At 54.7% G+C, this 25,467-nt stretch overlaps 8 protein-coding genes across 8 annotated transcripts; 2 read left to right on the forward strand and 6 right to left on the reverse strand.

Moving 5' to 3' along the window:
* Positions 1-186: 186 nt before the first annotated feature.
* Positions 187-4,343, reverse strand: CGCS363_v009064 (putative ABC transporter ATP-binding protein/permease; the record flags this gene model as incomplete). The annotated part of the gene is made up of 2 exons (XM_036640913.1): positions 187-2,487; positions 2,535-4,343. 2 exons carry the CDS (start codon positions 4,341-4,343, stop codon positions 187-189), a joined length of 4,110 nt encoding a protein of 1,369 aa, XP_036493605.1.
* Positions 4,344-7,636: 3,293 nt separating this feature from the next.
* DAL1-0 (Allantoinase) lies at positions 7,637-9,345 on the reverse strand (the record flags this gene model as incomplete). Its single annotated transcript, XM_036640914.1, has 2 exons — positions 7,637-8,779; positions 8,830-9,345. 2 exons carry the CDS (start codon positions 9,343-9,345, stop codon positions 7,637-7,639), a joined length of 1,659 nt encoding a protein of 552 aa, XP_036493604.1.
* A 2,325-nt stretch (positions 9,346-11,670) lies between these two features.
* Positions 11,671-13,072, reverse strand: CGCS363_v009066 (putative hexaprenyl pyrophosphate synthase; the record flags this gene model as incomplete). The annotated part of the gene is made up of 2 exons (XM_036640915.1): positions 11,671-11,832; positions 11,882-13,072. The coding sequence occupies 2 exons, from the start codon at positions 13,070-13,072 to the stop codon at positions 11,671-11,673; spliced, it is 1,353 nt and encodes a 450-aa protein (XP_036493603.1).
* A 526-nt stretch (positions 13,073-13,598) lies between these two features.
* On the forward strand, positions 13,599-14,541 carry CGCS363_v009067 (uncharacterized protein; the record flags this gene model as incomplete). Its single annotated transcript, XM_036640916.1, has 2 exons — positions 13,599-13,934; positions 13,990-14,541. The coding sequence occupies 2 exons, from the start codon at positions 13,599-13,601 to the stop codon at positions 14,539-14,541; spliced, it is 888 nt and encodes a 295-aa protein (XP_036493602.1).
* An 806-nt stretch (positions 14,542-15,347) lies between these two features.
* On the forward strand, positions 15,348-16,172 carry CGCS363_v009068 (uncharacterized protein; the record flags this gene model as incomplete). The annotated part of the gene is made up of 2 exons (XM_036640917.1): positions 15,348-15,418; positions 15,470-16,172. 2 exons carry the CDS (start codon positions 15,348-15,350, stop codon positions 16,170-16,172), a joined length of 774 nt encoding a protein of 257 aa, XP_036493609.1.
* A 368-nt stretch (positions 16,173-16,540) lies between these two features.
* Positions 16,541-17,268, reverse strand: CUTA (Cutinase 1; the record flags this gene model as incomplete). Its single annotated transcript, XM_036640918.1, has 2 exons — positions 16,541-17,026; positions 17,080-17,268. 2 exons carry the CDS (start codon positions 17,266-17,268, stop codon positions 16,541-16,543), a joined length of 675 nt encoding a protein of 224 aa, XP_036493608.1.
* A 1,562-nt stretch (positions 17,269-18,830) lies between these two features.
* CGCS363_v009070 (uncharacterized protein) lies at positions 18,831-19,964 on the reverse strand (the record flags this gene model as incomplete). Its single annotated transcript, XM_036640919.1, has 2 exons — positions 18,831-19,317; positions 19,366-19,964. The coding sequence occupies 2 exons, from the start codon at positions 19,962-19,964 to the stop codon at positions 18,831-18,833; spliced, it is 1,086 nt and encodes a 361-aa protein (XP_036492972.1).
* A 2,197-nt stretch (positions 19,965-22,161) lies between these two features.
* Positions 22,162-24,778, reverse strand: CGCS363_v009071 (uncharacterized protein; the record flags this gene model as incomplete). The annotated part of the gene is made up of 8 exons (XM_036640920.1): positions 22,162-22,616; positions 22,667-22,822; positions 22,888-22,939; positions 23,015-23,022; positions 23,085-23,144; positions 23,207-23,395; positions 23,476-23,647; positions 23,813-24,778. 8 exons carry the CDS (start codon positions 24,776-24,778, stop codon positions 22,162-22,164), a joined length of 2,058 nt encoding a protein of 685 aa, XP_036492973.1.
* Positions 24,779-25,467: the final 689 nt, after the last annotated feature.

Below are 25,467 nucleotides of genomic sequence, written 5' to 3' on the forward strand. Positions count from 1 at the left end.
TCGGCTATCGGGCGCTTTGCTCGGCTGTTCGTCTGATTCTGGATGGCTGCGCACTGATGCGGAGACACTTGATCGGCACCTTGAGCCGGTAGAGGGAATGGTAAGTTGTGGTAGTACTATTGTGGTCAAATCATGAGGTATCCGCTATGCTAATGTCTAAATATCAAGCCACCTCTAGATGGCATATTATTTTCCCTTCAACTTATCCAGGCGCGTCCTCGCGGCGCGAAGGAGAGCCCACGCCACAATGCGGTAGATGATGACGCACCCCGCCAACGCCGCAATGTTGACGTTGGGGTTGACGTTGAACTTGTACAGCTGCAAAACCTCCTCGCCCGTCTCGATCGGACACTGGCCATTTGGCAGTCTCTGGTCGTCATTACAGGAAAACTCAATGCCTCGCAGACTGTACGGCGCGACTGCACGCGTAGCATATCTAATCGGAGACAGGTAGTTAAAGATTTTGTACAGCTTCGGCATGTCAATAGACATGATACCCGCCATGGTGTTTGCCACCGACATCAAGACGGAGATGATGTTGACGGCGAACCCGGTGTGGTTGAAGAGCGTGTTGAACATGATGCCCACCGACTCGCCGCAGGAAACGATGCCGAAGCAGGCAAAGGAGCACACAAAGTACATCTCCACCGTCCGCGGAAGGCCGACTGCGAAGTCTGCCAGCACACCAAAGATGAGGGAGCTGATGATCTCGAACGGGAACTCGAGGACAGAGTAGGCAGCAAGAAAGGCCTCCACGCTGTACGCCCCATCGTCATCCTCGCGATAGAAGACGTCGCGCTCGGCGGGAAACACAGCGACGTTCTGCAGCATGCCCACGAAGTAGAAGGCGGCGATTTCTTGGATGAAACCCATGCGGTTCTGGACCGAAAAGTAATCCTTCTTGAGCGGCGCAAAGAAGAGAGCGAGGACGACGCCCAGGGACACCACCTGCGCTATCCGTGCAACGAGAAGTGGAGGCTGACGGCGGAAATTGATGAGGCCTCGGTGCAAGAGAATGGGAAAGGCCGTGACGAAGGAGGCGCGTTTGCGGACCAGGGCGCCGAGTTCTGCAGGGGTGGCCAGGGACGCCTTGTTGAAGGATTTGCGGGGAATGGAGGGAACATTAGAGGGTGATTTTGTAATGGCGTCTTGCGCCTCGTCTTCTTTGGCATCAATGGGTTGCGTCTTTACCGACTTCGTGGAGTTGCCCTCTTCGCCTTCTTCGATGCCCGGGAGGCGCTTATCCAACGTTTCTTGAAGGTCGCTGCCAGATTGTGTTCGCCATGCCTCGACAAGCTTTCTGACCTTTTCACGGCTCTCAGCTTCTCTCTGCTCGTGTTGCAGGTCGATGGTGATGAGATCAAGTGCAAAGTCGGCAGGGTTGCTGTGCGCAGGACACTCGAATCCCTGGCGGGTGAAATACGCCAGCATGTCTTTTGCCGGCCCGGCGTAAGCTGCGGAGCCACCTCTTGCGAGAAGAAGGACGTTTCCAAAGTGCTGGAACAGGTCGGAACGAGCTTGGTGGATGGTCAAGATCAGCGTCCGGCCTTCGTTGGCGAGACCTTGCAACACTTCCATGATGGAATTGGCCGTAAACGCGTCTAGACCGCTGGTCGGCTCATCCAAGAGGAGGACTCGGGGATCGCTAAGAAGTTGTACGGCGATGGTGACTCGTCGCTTCTCACCGCCAGAAATACCCTTGACCAGCTCGTTTCCGACGAGGTTATCCGCGCAATCCTTAAGACCCATCTTGAGGAGCACTTCCTCCGCGCGTCGGCACTTTTCGTCCTTGCTCATGTGTGCAGGCAGACGGAGACCAGCTGAGAATCGAAGAGTTTCGCGAACAGTCAGAGACGGCAACAGCGCATCATCATCCTGACAAACATAGGAGCACACGGAACGGATCACCGTGTTGGACGGAGCAGCTCCGTTGAAAGTCAGCTTGCCGGACGGCAGATACCGCGTGCCGATGCTGTTGCGAAGTCGCAGGGCCATGGCGTTCAGAAGGGAAGTTTTGCCGCTGCCCGAAGGGCCCATGATGATGTTCAGCTTTCCAGCCTGAAAGGTCGTGTTGACTGGGTTGAGAATGGTCTTTCTTGGCAGCTTCTTCCCCGACGGAGCCCTCTTATCCAAATCCAAGGCAAACTCATCTAAGCCGACATCGATAGTGCGCATTTCCGATATGGAGCGTACTTTCATCTTTTCCTTGCCTGCCGACAGATCAGTGTCGGAAACCCGGGCGCGGGCGATGGTCATCTCTTGCTTGATAAACTGAAGGCCAAAGGCAGATATCAAGCAGAAGAAGACGACGAAAGAAGCCATTATGACGATTGGCCGCCATGTCCAGTTTGGCGGAAAGCCCAGGGAGTTCATCACAAAGTTGCCGGTGTACTGGTTGCACTCCGGATTCGAGAAGCCTCCCTCAAAGGGACAATCATATAGCGCGTTTGTGAACTCGTTGCCGCAATAAGCACCGAACCCGTAGAACTGCAAGTGTTAGTGATCATATCTTGAAAGAATTGTGATGACATTACCTGGTACGTAATCCACTTGAGCCATCTCACATAGACCGGTATCGTGTTGGACTGGATGAAATATCCGCAAGCCATGCTTTGCAGCGTAAACACCATGTTTGCTATCAAACTGGCGCCCGGAAAATTGCGAGATGCTGTCACACACGTCATGGCGCATGTGACTGCGATGTAGTGGCTGATGAGGGTGATGGCAAAGAAGGTGAAGAACTGCGTGGCATCGTTGTCGAAGCCGGCCATGAAGTAGAAGATGACCGAGAAAAGAAACGGCACAGGGAGATCTTCGGTGAAGAGCCGGGCGAGGCGGCGTGAAAGGAGGAAAGGAATGGCATCAACACAGTGTTCGCTGTGCTCGCGGTCGTATGTCGGGATGTCCAATGTGAGGCGATACACCTCGAACACGAGCATCAGGTAACCCTGCAGACCGGAAATGGTGTAGAGTGCACCTTGCCGAGATCGGATACCAGACAGGTCCTTGGGCAGATCGTAAAAGATGTAGCCGGTAATGATTGCCATCAAAATGGCTTCCATTATGGCGGCAGCCATGCCCATAGGGTCGCGGTAGGTGATTTTGAAAGTTCGATCGGTTAGCACACGAAGCTGTCGGCCATATGTGGCATGCTTCGTGGTAGCAGACCTCAGACTCCGTCTCCGGCCTGACGTCTCCACGATCTTTTCCGATGGCGCGTATTTTCGCTGGCTCTCATGGATCCACGCCGCCTTCAGTCGATCAACTCGGGCTGTCGATTCCTCCTCGAGCTCAGGTGTGCGGTTGTCAATGGCAGCGACGTCGATAACGTACTCGGCCGGGTTGACGAAGGGGGGAAGCTTGAAATTCATACCCTCAAACCACGGCACGCAGTCCTTGGCAAGGCCAGAGTATACCGGGCTGCCCTTGGTGAGAATAATCAGGTTGTCGAAGAGGTCCCAAATCTCGGATCGAGGCTGGTGGATCGTGGTGATGACCGTCCTTCCCTTCGTGGCCAGCTTCTTCAAAGTCCGCACCAACTGGAATGCGCTCGTCGCATCAAGACCGGTTGTAGGTTCGTCGAGAAAAACTACCGAAGGGTTTGCCAAAAGCTGCACGCCGATGCTGACCCTCCTCTTTTCACCTCCAGAACACCCGCGATGCTGGTTGTTTCCTATTCTTGTGTTGGCGCATTCCTTCAGTCCCAATTCCAGGATGACCTCTTCGACGATGCGCCGTCGCTCCTCGGCAGTCGTTGGCGGCGGCAATCGCAAGTCAGCAGAATACTGCAGTGTCTCACGCACAGTCAAGGTCGGCAGAAGAATATCCTGCTGCATGACATACGCATGACGAGCATTATATACGCCCTCGTTTCCATTGAAAGTAATAGACCCGCCCTGCGACAATCGAGTGCTGAACATGCGCTCCGACATGGTGTTGAGCAGCGTCGTCTTACCGGAGCCACTTCCGCCAATGATGGCTGTTAGGGTCCCGGCGGGCAGGGAAGCGCTGACATGATGCAACAAGGTTTTGGAGCTCGACTGGGGATTAAACTTTGCCTTTGCAAGCTCTAGGTATGTTGCAGGGTCGAACCATGAAGGCGAGGTGTCTACGCTCACTGCCAGGTCGCGAATCTGAACGTCGACGGCCTCGACATCGTCGAGAGAGATGTGGCCGGCGCCGGAGAGAGAGAATCGCCGCGCCAGGCCTGTCTGATCAGCCAGCGTATTTTGGTCCATCGTTGTGTCGACGGAGCTTGCGCGATCGATTTTGTCAACGTCGACCACGACAGGTTGATCGTCGGCTGGCGGAGTGGTTTGCGACAGCTGGTGGTCAGCAGCCATATTTGCTTTTGGTTCTGACATGGCGAGAACGGGCTCGGCGACTTTTCACTCTAACTCGTCCTCGTCCTGGGCATGCTGCCTCTTCAACGTTGCTGGTTGGGCCGAGAAGTGGACGGTGAGATCTTGGCGATAACCATATAGTTGATGTGGACGAGGGGCACGGGTTAAGAGGCGATCGAAAAGCTGACAGCAGAAGCGGCAGCTGGACTAATAACGGGTTCGGATTGGCGATGGAGACGAGGTGTCGACGGGCCGCGAGGTGAGAAGATGACGGCGTGTGAGAATGTCTCACAAGCAACTGCTTCGAGAAGGAAAGCGACCACGAACTTCCGTTTGGGGGTGATGGCGCCGATAGTCAACTGGTTTCCAGGACGAGGCTCCGACTCGGATCGCCGAGAGTAAAAACGTCTGGAGGAACAAGTCGCTGGCAGACTATCCAGTGTTGATCGAGGACTGAGGACTCCAAGGAAAGGGTCGCAGGAGTCGCAAAGAAGTCAAATGTCAGCCCGCAGCAATAGACAAGATATCTACCGAAACCATGTGAAGAATGGCTGGTTGACAGGAAGACAAAAAGCGCCACGAAGATGAAAAAGTGAGATGCGGCTGGGTGGTGGATGCAACCTCGAGCTCCCTCCCTCTGTATGCTGGTGGTCGATCTCGAGCTCACAGCTCACCGTCCAAGACCCCAGCACGAGCGTAGAGATCCGGTCAGAGTGCTTGAGTGCTTCGTTTCTCGTGCAGGCGAAGGGCGAAGCGAGGAGGCCAAGCCAGGATCAGAGCTGCACATTGCTTTTCCCCTCCACACGAGTCCACACACTCAGTCCCGCAGTCCCGCAGTCCACAGGCCCCCTCCCCTCGTCTTCGGTTGCAGTCACGGGCCGGCAGGGTCCATGGCGACATACCTAGTCAATAGACGTAAAGTATTGGAGCGAGTGCGTCGTCTGTTGGTCGGTCCCGAGGCATTATGTCTGTTGGCGCGCAGACGTCTGTTCTCTATGCTGTCCTTTGGCGGTCCAGGCCCATGCCTCTGGCATTGACGGCGTCCATGACAGCGCGGACGGCGTGCGGGAGGCGGTCGTTGGCAATGCGACCCAGCCAGCTCGGTTGCTCGACAGGAACATGGGTGGGCGGGTTCTGAGAGAGACGCCATGTGGGTGGAGGGGCAGGGCGAGCCAAATGGGGGAAGGGAGGCATATCGACAACTGGGCGACGGACGACGGTCGACGGATGGGGCTTAGGGGTGTCCAATGTCAGTGATTCCTGGGCTGGGAGGGATGGCGAGATTTGGAGATTCCCAGGCGGTTGGCGCATGTCAATGACACGCCGATGGCCATCGACTCGACAGATGCTACCCAACCCAAGTTGTTTGTGCTGTGCTGTGTGGCCTCGGACCTCGTTTGCTCTTGCGTCTGCGCTGCGTCTTTGCGCTCTTCCGTGGCTTCGGATCCGTGACAGAGTGACTGATCTGCTGTTGGTGGATCGGACATTGTGAGATTGACAGGCTGAGACCAAGCCATCTGGCAGATCGTGTCTCCTCCTCCCTGGCTTGAGGCTGGCTGGCTGGAGATTGAAAACGAGACCGCCATCCCATCGACAAGTTGTTTCCTCATCAAGAAAACGCATGTCACCGACCGACAGGAAACCACCACTGGGCAGTGACTGCTCCCGGGGTGTACCTTCGATTTCCACTGCTCGCTTGCCTGCACAGTGGGTCCCGGTACGTATCTACCGTTCAAACCCGTTGAACCCCTGACATCGCTTAGCTCGTATCATTCGGTTAAGGTCGTGCTCGCTTAGAAGCGTACGGGCGATAATGCTTGGGGGCCGCAAGTGAACGGAGCCTGCACCGCAGCTTCAGCAAACGAAACCCACTGAAGCGTGGATCACGGGGTCCCTGGACGTCGTGATCGCGGCTTGTTGACGGCGGGCGTCGACTGTCGTCAAGTGTTTGCTACAGGTACAATGTCTACCTAGGTACAGATTCCCAGCTCTGTGCGACGAAAGACAACCACCTGTTTCCCATTGTTTTGGATGCCACAATTCCACGTGAGATGGCGACTTCTGGTCTTGGAAGTAAGCATGTTTTCTACGTTGTCTCCCAGGCCACCCAGCTTGGAATGTCTCACGTCCTCATTACCAATACCACCTCAAAGCCCAGCTTGCGCGTCGTCGTTTGGAAGTCAGGAGCCAAACTCATCAAATTCTCCCAATTCAATCTCAATCTCAAAGAACCAAAAAAGAGCCCCACGAGGCCAAGTCCGGTCCCACGTCGCTTAGACGCCGCCAGTTTGACAGCCCGGATAGCAGCATCCTCGGTTCGCAAGCGAGGCCGACTCCAGGTCTCCGCACGTCTCAATCATCTCCATCTTCATCTCCCTCATCGAGGCGCTTGTCTTTGGCCCGGCCTCTCACCGATTCTTCAACGGGAATTTCTCAAAAAATGTACCGGCGGTCGGTCATCTCCGCGCCACCAACACAAAAACACAAATCGAGCGCCGCAATGTCTGTCAAGTACTGGGCTGAGACCTGACTGATCGGCGGGATGCATGCCCGGGAGATCGCGTCCCCCTCGCCTCGAGCACCTCGGATAACTTCTATTGCCCTCGTGCCCTCCAACGACAATCCCCCGACACACCTCCGTCATTGGCTGGTTCAACGGCGTCTACTGTCTGGATCATCATGAGCTTCATGACTCGATGGCCCGCAAATGACTTCGGTCTTCACTGGTGTGAAGGTTCTTTTTGTCCACCCCAACGAGTGTTTGGCGGCATTCGCAGAGGCTCTTTACCCGCGCCGAAAGAGGCCACCTGCCTTGACGTTCTTCTATATGACTCTGCCGTCATCCTCCCAATCGTCATCGCTGTTTCCTGGGTATGTTAAGTCTCTCAACATCGAGTATACTCCGAACACAAGGCTTTTAGTCCCATTGGCAAACAATAGCTGCTCTTCTCAGAAATATGGGACTACAGCCTGTTTGGAACCCTGTTTGACTTCAACCTATTCTCAGTCTATCAAGTGATGGGCTTCTTGGCCAGCTTCAAGAATCAGACCACATTGCTTTCCACGGCGTCCAGTCCCAATTGTGGTTTCCATCAACAAGTCCATATCAGTGCGCCAACTTTCAACGCGCGAGCACTCGTTGTCTGTGACAACCAGGGAAGTAGACGGTTCGGCGATACCCTCATTACAAGTCTATCAAGAAAACAGCTCAAGCATTATCCAAAAAGATATCATTATTTACCAAAATGCGCGCTACAAAACTCCATCCGTGCAAAAAGCCCCCCTCTCCATCCTCACTTCGTCCTCTTCTCGACGATAGCCTGACCCACAGGCTTGCCCTCAACAAACCCGCCATTCGCACCCCCAAACTCCCACACCTTACGTCCCCTCACCCACGTCTCCAACACCCGTCCCGTAAACTCCTTGCCCTCCCACGGCGAGCACTTGTTCTTCCACCGCATATCCCCGCTCCGCAGCGTCCACACATCCGCATCATCAAACACGCACACGTCCGCGTCCATCCCGACCTTCAGCGCTCCCTTGCGATGTCCCAACCCGACCTGCGCCGCCGTCTCCCGCGCGCACAGCCGCACAATATCCACGATCCCCGGCGCCGCCCCCTCCCCGCCCTCCCGGATCCGCGCCTGCGCCGCAGAGTGCACAATCGGCAGCCCCAGTCCCACGGACGAAATTCCGCCCCACGCAGCGAAGAAGTCGCCCCGCGCGCTCGCGTCCGCCGTCGCGACAGCCTGCTCCTCCACCAGCTTCTCCGCGATGATCTTGTCGACGCTCTCCCCGGGGATCGTCATGTCAATACCAGAATCGGAGTGGTGAATGTTGAGCGGCGGGCTGTCCTGGCCGCTGGTGACGGTCGTCGGCTCGAGGCTCGCCGGGAGGAGTTTCAGCTGCGGCGTGCAGGGCGAGTGGTCCGAGACGATGGTACGGATGCACGAGTCCGGCGCGACGAGCTCCTCCCACAACCCGTCGCGGTTCGAGCGCTCGCGGATCGGCGGGCAGCACTTGTGCCGCGTGTCGCCGTCCTCAATGTCCTCGGACGCGAAGCCGAGGTAGTGGAAGCACGTCTCGGCGGTGATGTTGATGCCGCTCTTGCGGGCGGCGCGGAGGAGCGGGATGGCCTGCGTCGCGGAGAGGTGGACGATGTGCAGGTGCAGGTCCGGGGCGAGGTGCGCCAGAGACAAGATCTCGTCGACGGCGTATGTCTCGAAGGAGGGGGGCCGGGACTCGAGGAAGGTGTTGTAGGAGGTGAGTTCGCCCGTGGGCGCGGCCGGGGGCTCAGACTGCTGGACGGCGTCGCCGACGGAGTCTGCGATGGGCGGGATCATCTCGGCGTGGAACATGAGCGTCGTCGGGGTGCCGTTAAGGGTCTTCATGGCGAGGGCGACGTCAGAGGATGAGACGGCGGGGAACTCGTCGACCTGGGTTGTGTTAGTTACTGAGGCTGTCACAAGGGATGGGTGGTACTTACACCGGACTCGATGAGGAAGCCCTTGAACCCTCGCACACCAGCTTCGACAAGCGGGAGGAGCTCATCCGCGTTACCAGGGATCACGCCGCCGTAGAAGCCAACGTCAACCCAGCATTGTCCTTGACTGGCAGCGAGCTTCTCCTTGAAGCCTGCAACGGTGGTGGTGGGCGGGATGGCGTTCAACGGCATGTCGACGACGGTGGTGACGCCTCCCGATGCCGCAGCGCGGGTACCAGTCCAGAAACCCTCCCATTCGGTGCGGCCGGGCTCGTTGAGGTGAACATGAGCGTCGACGAGGCCGGGCAGGAGGAGCTTGTTGCCGTGGTTGATGTACACCGTCGACGCCGGGAACGAGGTCTTGGGCAGGACGGCGGGGATGATGTTTGTGATCTTGCCGGTGGAGGGCGAGACTGTGATTGTGGCGGGAGTGAGGACGAGGTTGTCCTCGACGGTGAGGACGGCGCGTGTCGAGACAAGCACGACGAGGGGCGCCGCTGGCTCTTCGGGGGCTGTCATGGTGAAGGGCCGATAAGAGCTTTGGGGGCCGGTGATAAGATATGAAGGTGGTTAGGGAGCTGTGAGCTTTCCCCAGGTTCAAAAAAAGTTGGTTTCTGGGGGTGCTGCGAGCTTATCTCTCGCGGGGTGTTGGTGGCGGGGTGATCGAGATAAGAGCTCGACGACGGTTGTTGCGGCGTGGCTTGTGATAAGAGGTGAGAGTCAAGACGAGTGAGTGGTGTTGGGTATCTGACGAAACTCTATGAACTCAAAACTCGCAGCGTCTACAGGTGGGCGGTAGTGTGTGTGAGAAAAGAAGAGAATGAGAAAGAGAAGGAAGAGGAAAAGAAGAGAGAAAAGAGGGCGTCAACGACAATCTCACAGGAAGAAGTCGTCCGTCAGTCGATCCACAGCCCACCGCCTCGCCCATCGCTCACCACAGCCATCCCGTCCTTCGTTCCAGGCCGCACTGATTGCCCCCCTTCTTCCCAGCTTCCATTCTCAGTCCCGTCCCGATGTCCCGATAAGATAACATTTGCTCTGACAAGCAGGACACACGACAAAGGGAACGAACGGCCCCGATCAGCCAACGAAATCACAGGCCGAGACCTCCCACACCCCTCGTGTTTGGCTGCCGTGGGGTGCGTTATCGAAGCCTTCCTGAGTTCCTTTGACTTCCCAAAGTCGCGCACCCCGGGGGACCCTGAATGTCTTCATTGCTGTTATCAGCAGCCTGTGATTGGCTGGCCGCCATCGGATGAGGCCGTTTCCCGATCTAGAAGGCTTTGGTAAGCAGCCTGTGTCCAATGAGAGCGCGTCCCAGCGACGGGGGGCAGATGAGTCCACCTCGGGGGTGTCCATCGGCCGTTCTCGGCAAGGCTTCCTCGGGCTTCCTCCTTTCTTATTTTTCTTCTTTTGATTTCCGATGGGATTTTGGCTTTGTGGTGGTCATCGCCGGCGTCGACAGAGGGACCGAGCTTTCAGCCTTTGCGAGTTTCGATCGAGTAATGATCGAGTAACAACATGGCTTCTTTGGGGAGTCTGGCCCGCCCATTGTTCATGCGCGCCAGCAATGGAACTGTGGATTCTGCTTAGGGTTTCCTTTTTCTGCAGAATTTCCCTCGATGTGATGCGACCTGGTCTTGGCCTAGACCTGCTGCGTGTGGTGTTTGCCAATGGGACAATTTGCATTCTGCATCGAGTAACGGCTTCAACACCAGGCTTGGCCGCTGTTGGCTGGGGGCTTGCTCTTACTCGATAGATTCACGATGAAGGCAACCCAAGCCTGGCCTAGATACGGTGGGCGGCGAATGAGAGAGCCTCCGATGGCGGTGATCACGCACCACCTACCGCGCAAAACCCCGCCGTCCCCGTGCCCCCGAGTCATCGACTAGTCCATCCGCGAGGAAATGCGTGAAGCGGTGACGATGCATTCGCTGACTGACCGACCCGGCCCCGACACCCGGGGCCTTCTTCTGCCGTTCTCCCGTTCACCCAGCCCTCCGACCCCCGTCCTGGAACGCGTTTCGAGAGCACCGACGGCGGAAGACGTTGTTTGATCTGTGCTTGGCACATGCTTTTAGTTTTCTTCACTCATGTTCCCTCTTTTCTCTGTCAGAAATAAAAATCTTCCTTCGTCCACGGCAGCTGAGATCAGATGAGACTTGAGCAGGCGAGTTCATCGGCTGAAGGCGGGAAACATGGGACCGGCCGCCAGGCTAAGCTTCGCTGGTCCCTGACCGATCCCTGCGTCTGATCATGCTGGCCCTTTCGGGGCGCTGCAAGCACCTTCGCGCCATCGAAGCAAACGAACGAGCAACGTAATGAAAACACCGTCTCCACGGAGGTCGCCGTCCTCTCAGGAACCCGTCGGCCCTGTCGAGGCCTTGTCGGCTTTTGAGTTTCTGGGGGACTGTATTTTGATCGAGTAAAAGATTCCCGTCTCTCCAATCACTAGTTCAGTCCGGCCATGCAGTCAGTTCAATCCCCGACGGCTGAGTCGACGTCGAGGCAGGTCCATCACCACCCCCGAAACCCCGCGTCCGCAGGCTTGTGTCGAGTTTCGTATCAAAATGGGAAAGTTGTGTGGTATTGAGCTGCAGGTTTTTGGTCCTCTACCTCACCTCGCTGAGTCCCGAATGCCTTCCCCTCCCCTCACCCCGCGCGCCGCCGTCTAAGAGTGTTGTATGATATCGTTACATGTACTCGCCGAAGAGCCCAGATATTCTGTTGTACACGTCGAATGCAACATACCATAATGCATGCATTCCAGGTTTTTGTTTGTACAGTTTTGTGTGTGTGGCCTGCCGATCAATCATGACCGCGCTGCTGCCACCACGCACTCGTTTACTTCGTCCTCTTCAACGCCTTGACGGCCATCTCAATAAGCCCGTCCTTGGCCTCGCTGTCCGGGAACTCGCTAATGGCCGCGATCGCCCGCTCCGAGTAATCCTGCGCTAATGCCCTCGTCTGCTCAATACCGTCGCTCTGCAGAACCAGCTCGCGTGCCTGAAACCATGTTAGCTAAGCTTTCGTCCGGACTGTTGGACGAGCTTACCCTTGTCACGTCGCCCTCCTGCTCAAACTTCCTGCCTACCAACGCGCCCAACTCCGCGTTCTCTTTCCACGCGAACAGTAGCGGGGCTGTCGCCAAACCCAGCTCCAAGTCGGCTCCCGCCGGCTTACCAAGCTCCTTCTCGCTCCTCGTGTAGTCCAACATGTCATCGACCAGCTGGAACGCGAGACCCAGATTCTTGCCGTAGGCGTAGGCGGCCTCGACCGAAGCAGCATCCGAACCGCCGAGAATAGCGGCGGCACGGCATGACTTGGAGATCAGACTGGCCGTCTTGAGGTACGTCTTTTGCAGGTAGTAGCTCAGAGTCTCCTCCGAGTATACCGGCTTGCGCTCATCCTGGGCCGTGTTCTTCAGCTGCATGAACTCGCCCTCGACGAGGTTCGCAATGACAGTAGCCAGCAGCTCTATTACCTCGGCATTCCTCAAGCGAGCCAGCGCGACGGAGGCCCTTCCGAGGAGGAAGTCTCCGGCCAAAACGGCCATTTTGTTGCCAAACTCGAGGTTCGCCGAGGGGGAGCCGCGGCGTGCTACGGAGTGATCGATGACATCGTCGTGAAGGAGCGAGGCGGTGTGGATCAGCTCGGTGATCTCGGCGAGACGGCGCTGGGAGGGAAGGATATCGGATTCCGAAGTCTCAATAGGGTCGGCGGAAGTCAGCGGAGAGCTGGGGTTGACATCGACGAGAATGCCGGGAGGAGATATCGCGGTATCAACACCGCCGGAGGGGGGCTGCATGCGGGGACCCTTGGGGCACTGCGCTGTCGCTCTTGACATCAGCAGGACAATCAAGGGTCGCATGTGCTTCCCCTCTGCCTGTGTATAGTACTTGGCGACACGATCCAGAGACGGATGACCTGAGCCCAGCAGCTTGCGAATGTTGCCCGTCAGCAACTTCATCTCCTTGGCCACCGTCCGCAACGGGTCGATGTGCATGTCGCCCTTCGGCACCACCCGATTAATAGCATTGGAAGCAATGTTGGAGGCAACAGATACAGCAGCTCCCCATGCTGAGTTTCGGTTCGGAGTAGAATGGTAGAGGGCGGCGGTCACGGGTAACCGAGCATCGAGGGGCGCAATTCGCCTACATTGGGCGCATCGGGAGGAGGGGAGGAGAGATCGTGACGTTGTGGTGTAGGTGCTGCGCAGCACCGCTGCTCCCGGTCGGAGCTGCATGGCTCCGGTAGTGCTCCAAAGGGTTTCAATGGAGAGAATAGGAAGTCGCTAGAGATCCCAACGGCATCTGTATCGTTTTGACGCACTCAAGACCCGTGGTTGTGGCAATTGGCAGCTGGAGGCGAGTGGTGATGATACGACTTGATGACTTTTTTTTTCCCGCTTTCCATCTCAGGCCGCACCAAGCCCGGTCCTTCCCTTCCACTGTGGCTCTTAGGTAAGGTACGTACCGCGGGACGAGCTGCTGGGCGATCCAGGCACAGCTGGTCAGCTACGTACTTTTTGGGGAAAGTGGTGGGACAGAGGCACCGTGATTGGCTGCTTTGGCTTGATCCTTCGATGACAAGCTGTGCTGTGTGCCTGCCTCGGTGTCGCATCGGAAAGGGACGTGGACTTTCCAACCATGTTGTTGGAGTCGAGACTTTGGAGAAGCAACACAATTACCCCGATCTGACGGTCGTTTCTTCTGGCTGCAAACCATCTTCATCCGGATTTTTATCGTGAAGGGCACGAGCACATCGACAACATGGTACGACTTACGATGTCGCCTTCCATCGTGGAGGGTCTGCAGAAGCTGGCTGAGGCCAGGCCGGAGATGGACGATGCGAAAGTCCACGAAGTAAAGACAGACGATGCAGAGCAAACGCCAGAGCCAACACCTGAATCAGGAACAGAGCACAATACTTCAACACTAGAAGAGCCGAGTCTTGACGAGCCTGCTGTCGGAAGCCCCATCACCCACAGTCAGATACTGGATCTATGGAGGAACCTCAAGCAAGAAGGGGTCGATGGCTTCTCCCTGGAAAGCTTGCTGCGAGGAGCCAAGGTGTACATCCCGCCGCCGCCCCCAAAACCTGAACCGGTAAGGGACTTCGATCGTGTCGATTCGCCTTCTTCAACTAATAACTTTACCGCAGTCCGACGAGTACAAGGCTCTCATGGCCCGCCTACGACGCGAAGAGGAAGAGCGAACCTACCAGCGCATGTTGAAGCAGCCCTCCCGAATGGAGGCCTTCTCGCAGCAATTCCCGAACGCCTCTTCCAGAGCACACGTCTTCGCCGAGGTCAACCGGCCGATGCGCGAATCCGACAACGGCGACGACGAAGTTACATTCGGTGATGTTCAAAAGCAGGTCATGGTCATTCTCAACTTCCTTCTGAGCGTCGTCGGCGTAGGTGCGACAATCTGGATCGCGGCTCGCTGGTGGAGCCTCACATCTCGCATTTTCTTGACTATGGGTGGATGCATCGTGGTGTTGATCGCTGAGGTCGCCGTGTACTCTGGCTATGTCTGGAGAATGACAGAGGCCAAGGCGAGTCGGAAGGAGCCCAAAGAAATCAGGGAGGTGATGCAAACATGGGTCGTGGGCCAAGACGAAAAGACAAGCGACGGGGACACGGTGTTGCTCGACACGAAGATGCAAGATACGGACGAGGGTATACGACGACGATTGAAGGGCTCGGCATAGCCGTTTATTCATATCGAATTATTAAGAGTTCTATGGCAACGAGAAGATGCGCATGTACGTGCGTGTGGCGGTCATCCAATCGTGCCGCAAGCTTCTGACTGAGCAGCCTGCCACTTGGCTTCGGGATCAGTACCAATCATCCAGATGGCAGTAACCAGCATATCCATACCATACAATGATGGTGGTTACTCGTCTCGACTGCTGAATGTAAGTCAGAAAACCAAGCCAAGTTCACGTTGGGTCACGGAGCAGCCCGGCCGTCTGGGCCAACAAACTCGGCGCCGATTCACATGTCCTGTTGTAACACGGCAAGCGGGGCCATACGAAAAGCACAAGATCTCGCCGATTAGCACCCCCTGCACTTTGACATTTGCCCATTAAACTCAATCCATGTCATATTCCAATATCGCAAGCGTTTGGGCGCGAATGCAGGCGCCACACGTGACCTTGGTGGGCGGAAAACGCGACTCGACGCGGTCGATGCACGTCATTCCTGCCGCGACGCGCTTCGGTGGGGCCCCGAAAGCTCTCGATCGATCCGCCATCGCCCTGCGAGGCAAAGACAAGACACCACCACAGCATCGACCTTGATACCCGTCCGTCTCTATTTATTGCTTCTGTGTTGGCGTATTGTCAGTTTTCTGGTCGCACTCATATCCTCGACATATCGGCATGCTCTTCTAATCTTTCAACAACATCTGCGGGCGTGTTTCGTCTACAATAACACGGCCCACGCGCGTCGCGTCGCATTCTACCAAATCTCAAATCCTCACCACAACAGAACCCTCGGGGTTTTCATCCGAACAATGGAACAGCCAAGGGAGATTGAAGTCTCCTCAATTTCACGCGATGCTTCTCGTCCGACGACCGAGAAACGGTACGAAATCTTCCTGCACTCTGTCGCGCATCGCTAACTAACGCCGTCCAGACGCACCTTGCGAACATACAGCAAGCGGTCGCGAGCAACCGAAGACGAACAAGCCTCGAAGCCGGCCAAGAGACAAAAGATCGTCATCGAAGAAGTCCTCGCGAAACAACCAGAGCTCCCTCGTATCCCACCCCCGCCCCCGGCACACACGAGCAACATTCCCAAGAGCTCCATCCTCAGCTACTTCAAACCCTGCCGCTCTAGCTCAGCAACCGAACCCTCAGATCCCTCAGATCCTCTGTCCGATTCCGAGAAGCTACTCGATACGCCTCCTTCATCACCACCGATTGTTAGAAGGATACGAGAGCCAAGGAGACTGCGCCTGCGACACAGTCTGCCTTCTCCAGGTGGCGACGATGCGGAGGCCGACGAGCTGGACAAGAGAGAGGACGGAGAGACGGCAACACGAGTCACGCGATCAAGTCGACGAGAAGGAAAGCAACTGCAGGAGGCGAAGGAAAGCAAGTTGAACGCACAGAAGGAGAGTCCCGAGCCGAAGTCGAAAGCCGCGACGGCCAAACCAAAGGCAAAGTCGAAGCCGGTTGCGACGATACAGACAACCATCAACATCTCGTCAAAGCCCACATTTGAGGAGTGCAAGGTCTGCCGGATGGTGTACAACCCACTGCACCCCCCTGATGTCAAGTTTCACATGCAAACGCATGCTGCGCATCTTCGCAAAAAGGCGAAGGTAAGGGCATAGGCAACTATGTGGACGGAGTTGGAAAGAGTCTTGAAAATGGTAGATGATGGAAGGAGACGAAGATTGGATCAGGAGCTGCTGTCTTGACAAGAGACTGGCATGATACCACTTACGAGATGATAATCAATGATACCCCTTAGCAGTACAAAACAACTTGCATTTCATTCCGTTCGTAACAGCTATCCAGAAGCAACATGTACTAAGCGAGTGACAAAAAGCGAATGACAAAGTGAGTGACAGAATAGAATGTTGAGCACCAAGCTCAGCCAACCCTCCCCCTGACCGATCAACAGCCGCAACCACACATCCCCTCGATCCCGCCATGACCATTCCCTTCTACCCCCTAATTCGATCTCCCCTCAGACCTCTCAACCAATGCGGGCCTGGAGGAATCGCGGGGCCGCAACAGCCGCATCAGTCTGGTACAAAAAGTGCGCCGGCAGGATGAACAGGGTGCCGTAGCAGACCGCGTCCGCAATGTCGCAGTACACCTCGGTCTTGGACGTCTCGAAGTTGGGGATGCGGCCCAGGTTCTGCAGGTTCTTGGTGTACCCGAAGAGCACGACGCCCTTGATCTGGTTCTTGATCGTGGTGCTCAGGCCGGAGATGGAGCCCGCCATCACGGCGGTGCCCTGGCTGTAGCCGCCCGAGACGATGGCCGCGTTGGGGCACTTGGTGTTGGCGAGGGTGAAGAGGCGCCTGGCCTCGTTGATGGCGGCCGAGGAGGTGCCGTCGGGCAGGAAGTTGGAGGCGAGGTCGGCGAGGTAGGGGCCGCCTACGCCCTGGACCCAGACGTCGTTGGCGCCGTAGATTCTCTCCAGGGCGTCGGCGACGATGGGGCCCGCACTGATTCCCTTTTTTGAGATGTCAGTATGGGTCTTTGAAGATGGAACGAAGGAAGTTTTACCATGTTGCCGGGCTCAGTCGAGGCACGGGCAAAGATGTAGATGACCTTGGGGCAGGCGGAGCTGCTGCCGGTCTCGAGCTCGTTGCGAGTGGACGACTGACGGGTCTCGAGGGCGACGCCGGTCTCAACTTCGACGGGAGCCGCCGCGGCGAGGGTGATGGCCAGGGACACGATGCTGAGGAACTTCATTTTGAATGTTTGGGGACGGGGCGTCGTCTGAAGAGAGTGGTCTCTGAGAGAATGTGCTGCGTCGGCTTGGAGCGAAGGAGAAGGCGGAGCTGTCAGTCTGAGCGAGGGCTTGAGTCTGATGATCCAAAAGCAAGTCGTGATTGAGAGGATCGTGAAGCCCTATTTATGTTGTTCGGTTTCCACGGCTGTCATCGTTTCGTCCTGACAGTTGACACTTCATGACAGGCGTAGGTCGATCCGCGAGATGTACCAAGTACAAGGTCTCTTGAAGTTGATCAATAGATGAGAAGTACGAGATCTCGCAAGACAACTCATGCAAGCTCAGTCAGTTCGCGATATGAGGAACAGATGTCAAAGTGACATGTCAGTTCATCCCATCAAGAGCCCTGACGACTTTGATCCTTCACGAGCTTCGATCTATGCCTGAAAGCAGCGACTAACCTAGCTGGCCCTGATCCTCAAAATCGCTCGTCAACAAGGTTCCCTCAATCAGAGTCATGGACTCCGTTATTCCTCCGCCAGTCGCATCTTGAAGCAATCCCCATCACCAAGATTCCACAGTCGGTGAGCTGGGCGTTCCAAGGCCCACGATGCCACGTGAGGGTCGCCATTTCGCAAGTTTCCATCAAATTGGGTATGGTCGGAAGACGCTCCGCAATCCCTCTAGTTGTAGCAATAGCGAGCCAGGGAAAAAAAGGGGCGAGCCTCGGGACAAGACATAGCATCAGGGAAGATAGCTCGAGGTCTGGAATGAGGGGCCTAATGCGGCTTATGTCTGTTTCCGGCGGGTAATTCCTGTTGGGTGAGGATGGCTCTTGTGGTTTGAGCCAACGGGAATCGTGGAAATCCTTCAATTTCTTCTGGTCAAGGAAAGGACCAGGCATGATGGATGGTACTCCATTTACCAGTCGCCCAGAAACCAACAAAACCCAGCGCAACGGGAAACCCTTGGCCCTGCAAGTCGGCCGGTAGAGATATGCGGCCCCGCAGAACCCCGCAACTCGGCGACGTTGGATGCCTCGGCTCGGGCGTCTGACTAAGTCGTTTTCGGAACGGCTCGCAGAGGTTTCAGGCTTGAACAAGTTCCCAAGAGCTCATCTTCGACGTCTTACTGGTTGGGAGTTGTGAGTTGAGAAGGTCAGCCAAGCTGGGCCTGACCGTTGAGCTGCATGTACAGGTATGCGTGGAGCGCGTGTGCTACGCCGGCGGTCGGTACTTACCACTTTGAAGTGTGGGTTGTCTGGGGGGCATAAGAGTTGCATGCGATGAGCTAGTCCTCATTGTGTAAAAGTTGCGAATTTCTTTTCCTTGGCTGAGAGTCTCACCAACGGGCTCGCATGCGTACGCCTAAAAGATCTGTACCCCGACATCATGCGACAAGCACGTTTTCACCGGGGGGCTAGAACAGTGTGGAGACAATTGATAATGGTTTAACTAGTGAGAGAGACGATCACGGAATGATAGACAACGACGTTGCCAAGTCAAGGCCGAATTATTGACTTGGCCAGAGATCTTTGCCGTATTTCGTACTGAGACCCCATGATCCACCAGAGACATTTGACTCAAAGGTCATCGACCAGAGGGCTGGGGCCTTGCGGCATACCAATTCTATCCTCGAACATCATTCGAAGAGCCTCCACTCTACCACGATCCGACATGAAGCGAAGATACTCGGCAGAGTTGGTCGTGTCCATATCCAGAATACCGGGGTAGCCTCCAGGGGCAGTAATATCCTTGCGGGCGCTCCATTGCGACGAGTTGCGCTGGAACTCATCACTCAAGAGGAAGTTGGCAAAGAGCTTGGAAGACTCGGGGTGGGGTGCGTCCTTGAAAATGGCAACGGACCTGGGCCAGCTGACAAAGAGTCCCTCGGCAGGAAACGATGCGTTGAGGCTTCCCGAGGCCCGGAGACCGATACTAGCGGTGAAAGTCACGGACTGCGTGCTGTTGGGCTGACGGAGGACGGCCAGAGGCGAGCCAGTGCCGCGAACCCAGCGGGGATTATTAGCCAAGAGGCCATCGAACCATTCGGGGCCGTACTGATTCATCCTGAAAGAGGTTAGCAATGTTTCTCTTTGAGTGAGTCAAGCATCGTACACGAGGTCGAAGATGTATGCGATCGCATCGTCATCGCTTGGGTGCGTCAAGACGATCTTTTCCTTGTACTCCGGCTTCAGAAAGTCAGGCCACTCGCGTGGCGGGTTCGCTAGCTTCTGCGTGTTCCAGACGGTTGACCACGCGTTCATGGCAAAGCCGTAGTATGCGGCGCGAATGTGTCTGAAAGGGGCCAGAACTTTCATGTAGTTGCTCGGCGCGTAGTGCAGAAGCGCTCCCTGAGCATCCCAGCGGGGGTAGTCCTGAAGGGCTTGGAGGATGATTGTGTCGACTTCGAGAGGTTGGCCTGAAGCGAGCTGCTTGTCGATGTTGACGCTGTGATATTTAGAGCGGTTGACCGTGACGTTCAGTGTCATGCCCGGAAAGCGTGTCTCGAAGGCACGCTTCAGACCGTCTTGTTGATTCACTTCGTCACCGCCGTGCCAGCAGGTGACTACACCGCCTTCTGCGAGGGCTGCTTGGTAGATCTCGTCGATAGTGCGGTTCTCGTTGACTTGGGGTGTGTTGAAGCCAAGAGAAGTGTCGTAAGAGACGACATTCTGGGCCAGCAAGGCGACGATGATGGCATGAGCAAAACGCATCTTAGAACAGTAAAGGGAAGACTGGGCTTGTCTGAACGAGTGACTGTGGATGAAAGATTCATCTCATCTTTGGACCCAACCGCATTTATGTCTCTTGGAAGACATGATTTAGGTACCCTCGGCGACCCAAATAAGGCTTGGGAGAACAAAATATCATGATGCTTGGCAGCCGCGTAATATTCAACGTCTTAACACTGCCCCAAGTCCATGTCATTTCCTTCACCAAGACTTTAGCGATGCTCGTTTTCGCGACATGATCAAAATGCCAGGGTGATGGTCCATATTGACGCTGTCTGACCAGTTTCCTGCCAGAGAGAGCTAGCGCCAATCAACATGATGGCTGACGTTCATACCGGTCTTTGCCTTACCGCCGAAGATCAGGTCGGGATCCGACAGATTATACTACAGAAAATTGGCCTTAGTCATCTTGCGCATAGATCTTTCCCCCTATCTTGTTACAAGTGTAGTCGCGCGCGCGCGTAACTTGACTCGCGGTAGTAGTGCACTTGTGTTAGTCTATCTACCGGGCTTTCCTAGTGGAGTAATATTTCGCCTCTGAATACAGAGTTTACAAGTTTCAACACCGTCTCATTTGACTGTACTCGTCAAGCGTATCCATTTACAGGGCTGTGATCTTGTTAAAGACCAATTACCATGCTTCCTCATTAGCTTAAGGTTATTTGAATGACGGATGTATGATCCGATGCCATGGCACGTGTTGATGCTAAGTCTAGAGCAAGGGTTAATGGGATGAACAGGAGAAGCCAAGCCCCGCGTGCTCTGTCTACGCTAGAAACCTGGATGTCTAATCGTCCAAGATTTAGGAGCCATTGAAAATAAGCAGAATGATTCCAACGGGAAATGGTTGGTGGTACTAATTCCATTTGCCAGATTGGCGTGGAGTGACGTGGAGTGAAAGGAAATCGGGCAATGTTGTCGATATTGAAGTACCCCTTATTTTCCGTCAAGGGCGCTTTTGGTTCAGCAGAGTTCCCTGTCACGGAGCGGCCCCTATTAGAACGCCGGCCGAGAGGTCGCATGCTTGCCAGAAGTTGATAAGACCGTTTATATTCTGATTAGACCTGGATCTAGTGTATTCGTGCTTGTGTTGTTTTTACCGCAGGAAAGTTCATCTGCCACAAGGGACCCTAGAAGGTGCGTGGGCAGGCCTTCATACGGTGAAGTTGGTCCTCTGAGTGAGTATGAGTTCTAGACTGTGGCCCATACTTAGTCTTGATGTCCTACTCTCGACTTCATGTGGGGCGGCTAAAGTCTCAACCGCTTGCACTAGCTACTGCAAGGACTGCATGATGAAAAAGCCTCAGTGCGATTAATGAGAGTGGTTCAATTTGGTTCTATGAAAGTTCAACGAGGTAAGAAAAGGTTCATCAATTCGTCAAAACCAGAAAAGTCCGCGATACCGCAAATAGCAAACAATCTTATTAACCGAAGGCTGACATCCAAATACAAACGACACCTGACAGCACGTACAGTCTTGGTCGTGACGCTGCCCCTTGTGCCAAGATCATGCCTGAGGCATGTTGCCTCCTTGGTAAGGGACTCTATTCGGGCCGCTCTGGGCTCCATCTCTGTACGTGTAGCCTGGATGAGGGATTTCTCTGGGATCTGACTGTACTCTTGGAGTTGTGCTCCGCATTGCGTCCGCCTGAAGCTCGCTGTTGTACCCATACTGCATTGACTGCGGCTGAGCAGGACGAAGGGGCAGAGGAGAACCATCGTGGCTCATACTTGGGTGTAGATGAGCCTCTCCAGAATGTGCAGGTTGCAGTCCAGCCTGCGGCGATTCGTACAGGGGAGCTTGCTGCCTCTCCATCGGGAAACGAGTATCCGTCTGAGCCTGCTGGCCGTGCATCTGTTGATCATGCGCCGGTGAGTTCCCATAATCTCTGAAGCTACCACCTGGGGTTTGGTTATACGGAGCTGCGTTCCCGTAGCCTTGCGCTTGTGAACTAGCTGTGCTAGAATATTGTCTCTGGTGGCGATGCTGGTCATGGTGAAATACTTCAGTCTTTGTGGTGAAGGAAGGTGACATGTCCGACAATCTGCTGTTAGCGTGGTGTGGTCGTCGGCGTTGTGCGGGTCCCGGTCGGGAGTCGAACAGTCTTTGCTTCTCAAAGGGAGTGTTTTTCCTTGCACGTAGTCGTTGCTGGAATGCTCTGTCATCGCCTTCAGTGCCCTAAATATCAGCCAAGTACTCGCCAAAGTCGAGATAGGCTTTCTGGACGATCTTGAAGTATTTGAGCTGGAGTGACACGGGTGCGGATTTGTCAATCTCCAAATTGATTTCTGATCCATTCTTCTGCGCATCAAATTCTGCGAGCGCTAAAGCAGTATGACAAGCATTGCGGATTTGCCGTCCATTCCATCGGTTGTATGGTTGATCAGCGTAATGCTGGCTGGCGAAGTCCTCGACTGATGATATGTCGAATGTAATCGTTCGACCTTGCTTCTTGAATCTCTGTTCGATGAGATCAAGATGAAGTCTGAACACCTTCAGAGTCTTGAGCTCATCAAGCTCTGGGTAGTGAAGACTCATCTGTATTCTAGAGGCGAAAGCTTCGTCGAGATCCCCTATACGATTAGTGGTGAGAAACAGGATGCCGGTATAGTACTCAAGAACGCGAAGAAAAACTGCATGCAATATGCTCAGTCAGCTTTGGACTTCACGCCATCACTATCACCGGCCACTAAGCCGTTGCGTGCGAAGTCATTTTTAGAACGCGCAGCGAGGAATACGTCTGCTTCGTCGAGGAGTAGAATGCAGCCCCATCTACTTGCCAGTGCAAAGCTTCTCTCGAGGTCTTCCTCTACTTCTTTGGCGGTAGTACCCAAGTCCCCTGAACGAAAGGGAATGCGTTGTCAATATGAGATGCGGAAGGCTTCTAATATGGTAGGCTATTACTGACCACGAGTAATCTGGAATAATGGCTTTCGAAATAGTTCTGCAATGCCCTCTGCACTTTTGTTAGCAGAGCTTCTTTCTTCCCTTCTAAGTTTTCTTCTTCGCAGTTTGCCGCCTGGAGGCGCACCTTGTTGACTGTATCTGTTAGCAGAGCTTGTTCAAAGGTCTGTGCCGATTATTGCCCTTTCGTGACTCACCTGCAGTAGTTGTTTTGCCGACGCCAGGAGCACCGTGCAACAACATGATCAATCCTTTGCCTAAATGTGTCGTCAGTACGTATTGCAGTGCCTATCGTTAAGTAGCGAAAGTTGATGCATACCCTTGCCTTTAATTAGGTCTGTCTGCTCGTCCCTTGTGAATGAGGACTGTCTGTTGCGGAAGTGCTGTGTGACAAGAGATTGGACCAGCTCTCGATGGCCTTCCGGTAACTCGAGTCGCTCGAAGGCATCTATAGTAAGGTCCCTTTCACTAGAATTTTCATATCGTACTAGATTCAGGTCAAGCTGGGCTAAGGGCATGGAAAACGTCAGCGAGCTCACAAAGGGTGGCGAGTATGTGTGGAGTCAAAGTGGTAAAATGGAATCTCACCCCATTTGCGACTTCGGAGGACGAAGCCGAAGACTCTGTAAGTCATGATGAGAAGCTCTGTTTCTGTAAGCTCATCAGTAGAACCAATTGTTTCCTCTAGAGACCTCGGCGATAAGATGAGGGATCGACCTCCAGGATCTGGTACCAGTGATTCGATGTAGTCCGTGGTCATCTTTAGGTCAGTCATGAATCCGTCGCATGTTCCATGAAAACGGCAGCATATTGCGTTGCAGGACACATGTCGTCGATCTTCCGGGGCAGTGTTGACAGGACAAATGGTAGGCTTCCAAGCCGCTGACCTCTGTTCATCTGCCAGTGCTTCGCTGAAGTCTCTTACCACTTGACTATCATCCCCCTTGTCGAGAGTAGCCCCGGTATAGTACATGGCTTTAAAGTCCGCAACCTCTAATAGAAGTCGGCCTCTTCGAATGAGGTTTTGTCGTGTCTCTTGTCCTTTGAACCGGACAGGGTAGATTGGGAGGGACACGACGGGCTTGAGATCGCCGAATGGAGAGATGATGAAAGCCTTCGAGACAGGGCCAAAGTTCTTCCCGTCAAAGTCTATAGATGCGCAATGGAGAGTAAAATTAGATCGATCTTTGGTGGCCTGTTCTTCGGAATCCTCATTCAACCGCTTGCTCCATCGTCCCCAAGGCTCCTCGATCTTGTGAGCTGGAACCTCGACCCTCAGTACGACGAAGGCTTGTCTCCCCCCCTGATCAATGACTTCTGTACCGGGATTGAAGAGGTGCCATAAGTCTTGAAAGCTCACATGACTGCACATGGTACTCTCCACATACTCTCGCCTGGGCTTGATCTCATTGTCAACGAACTCCAAAAGACTTCGGAGATGGATCAAAGCCGTTATAGAATTAGCCAACGTTTTCTCGCGAGCACTAAAGCCATCTTCGTCGCTATCCGAGTCCTCATCAATGCTCTCGGGGTCGTCGTCTGCTCTGTCGGAAGTCTTATCTTGATTTCGATGGGGAAAACTTTCATGGTCGATGTTGCTCTGCCCGGGAATTCCCATTTCCGCTACCACATGCTGTACGGCAGAAATCGATACTGAACTTTCGCGTGTAGGAGATCCTGTGTCATCGTCATTGTGATCGTTCTCGCCACTGTCCGCAGAGACCCCCGGGGGGTCTATTGACCCATCATATCCTTCAAAGTCTTTCTCCAGGCGAGCTAGCCACTGCCTCAGTGGTGCATCGTAGTAGAACAGGTCTTGGTATGGACGCAATAGCATCACTGCGCCGCCCAAATCGCTTGTCCAATAAGCGTCTTTCGTCAGCCTTGACATTATGACCATCAATGGTGCTGATAGATCTTAATTCTTTCAGGCAATGCCCGATTCCTTCTTGTATCTTCATCTTCTCCAGTAGGCAGCTGTCGTTCAACGAAGCGTGATTTGCGGGGTTTTGGTCCGGTAAGTTGCAAGATTGTCCTGGATTCTGGCTCTCCAACGACGACTTCGATCGGGTAAAGGATTGACGCTTCAAAGTCTGTGTCCGTTATAAAATCAACCCAATCTGCCTGGCTCAGCTTGGCGCGCTCTCCGTTCAGGAACGCCTTCGTACTGATCTGTCTTGCTGCAACTGACTCGATAGCGTTTCGTCTTCTCTTTGTTCTTCTTCTTCGATTCTCATCTCGCTCCCTCTCCATTTCGAGAATCGCCTGATATGACTCACGAATTCTCTGCATGAAAAACATGCTATCTTTGAGGAATGTTACCTCGCCATTGTATCTTTGATAACGAAAACTTGGTTTGCCAGAAAATAGACGCGCTAGAAACGCATCGTGCTGCTCATGAACTATTCCTTCTGTTGTTGACTTGTGAAGGTCGTACATTATGTCAACCAGACCGACTTTTGACTCAAGCTCGTGGAGCCTTTGGTGGAGATTTTGAACCGCCCCCGAGTCTTGCATCGGCAAGAAATAAGCCTTTTCAGCTTCTGGGTCTGCCATCGCGGAAGGAGGTGCCATCTCAGG

Source organism: Colletotrichum siamense, assembly GCF_013390195.1.
Source record: "Colletotrichum siamense strain Cg363 chromosome Unknown KSG_Cg363_contig06, whole genome shotgun sequence".
NCBI classification, from domain to species: domain Eukaryota; kingdom Fungi; phylum Ascomycota; class Sordariomycetes; order Glomerellales; family Glomerellaceae; genus Colletotrichum; species Colletotrichum siamense.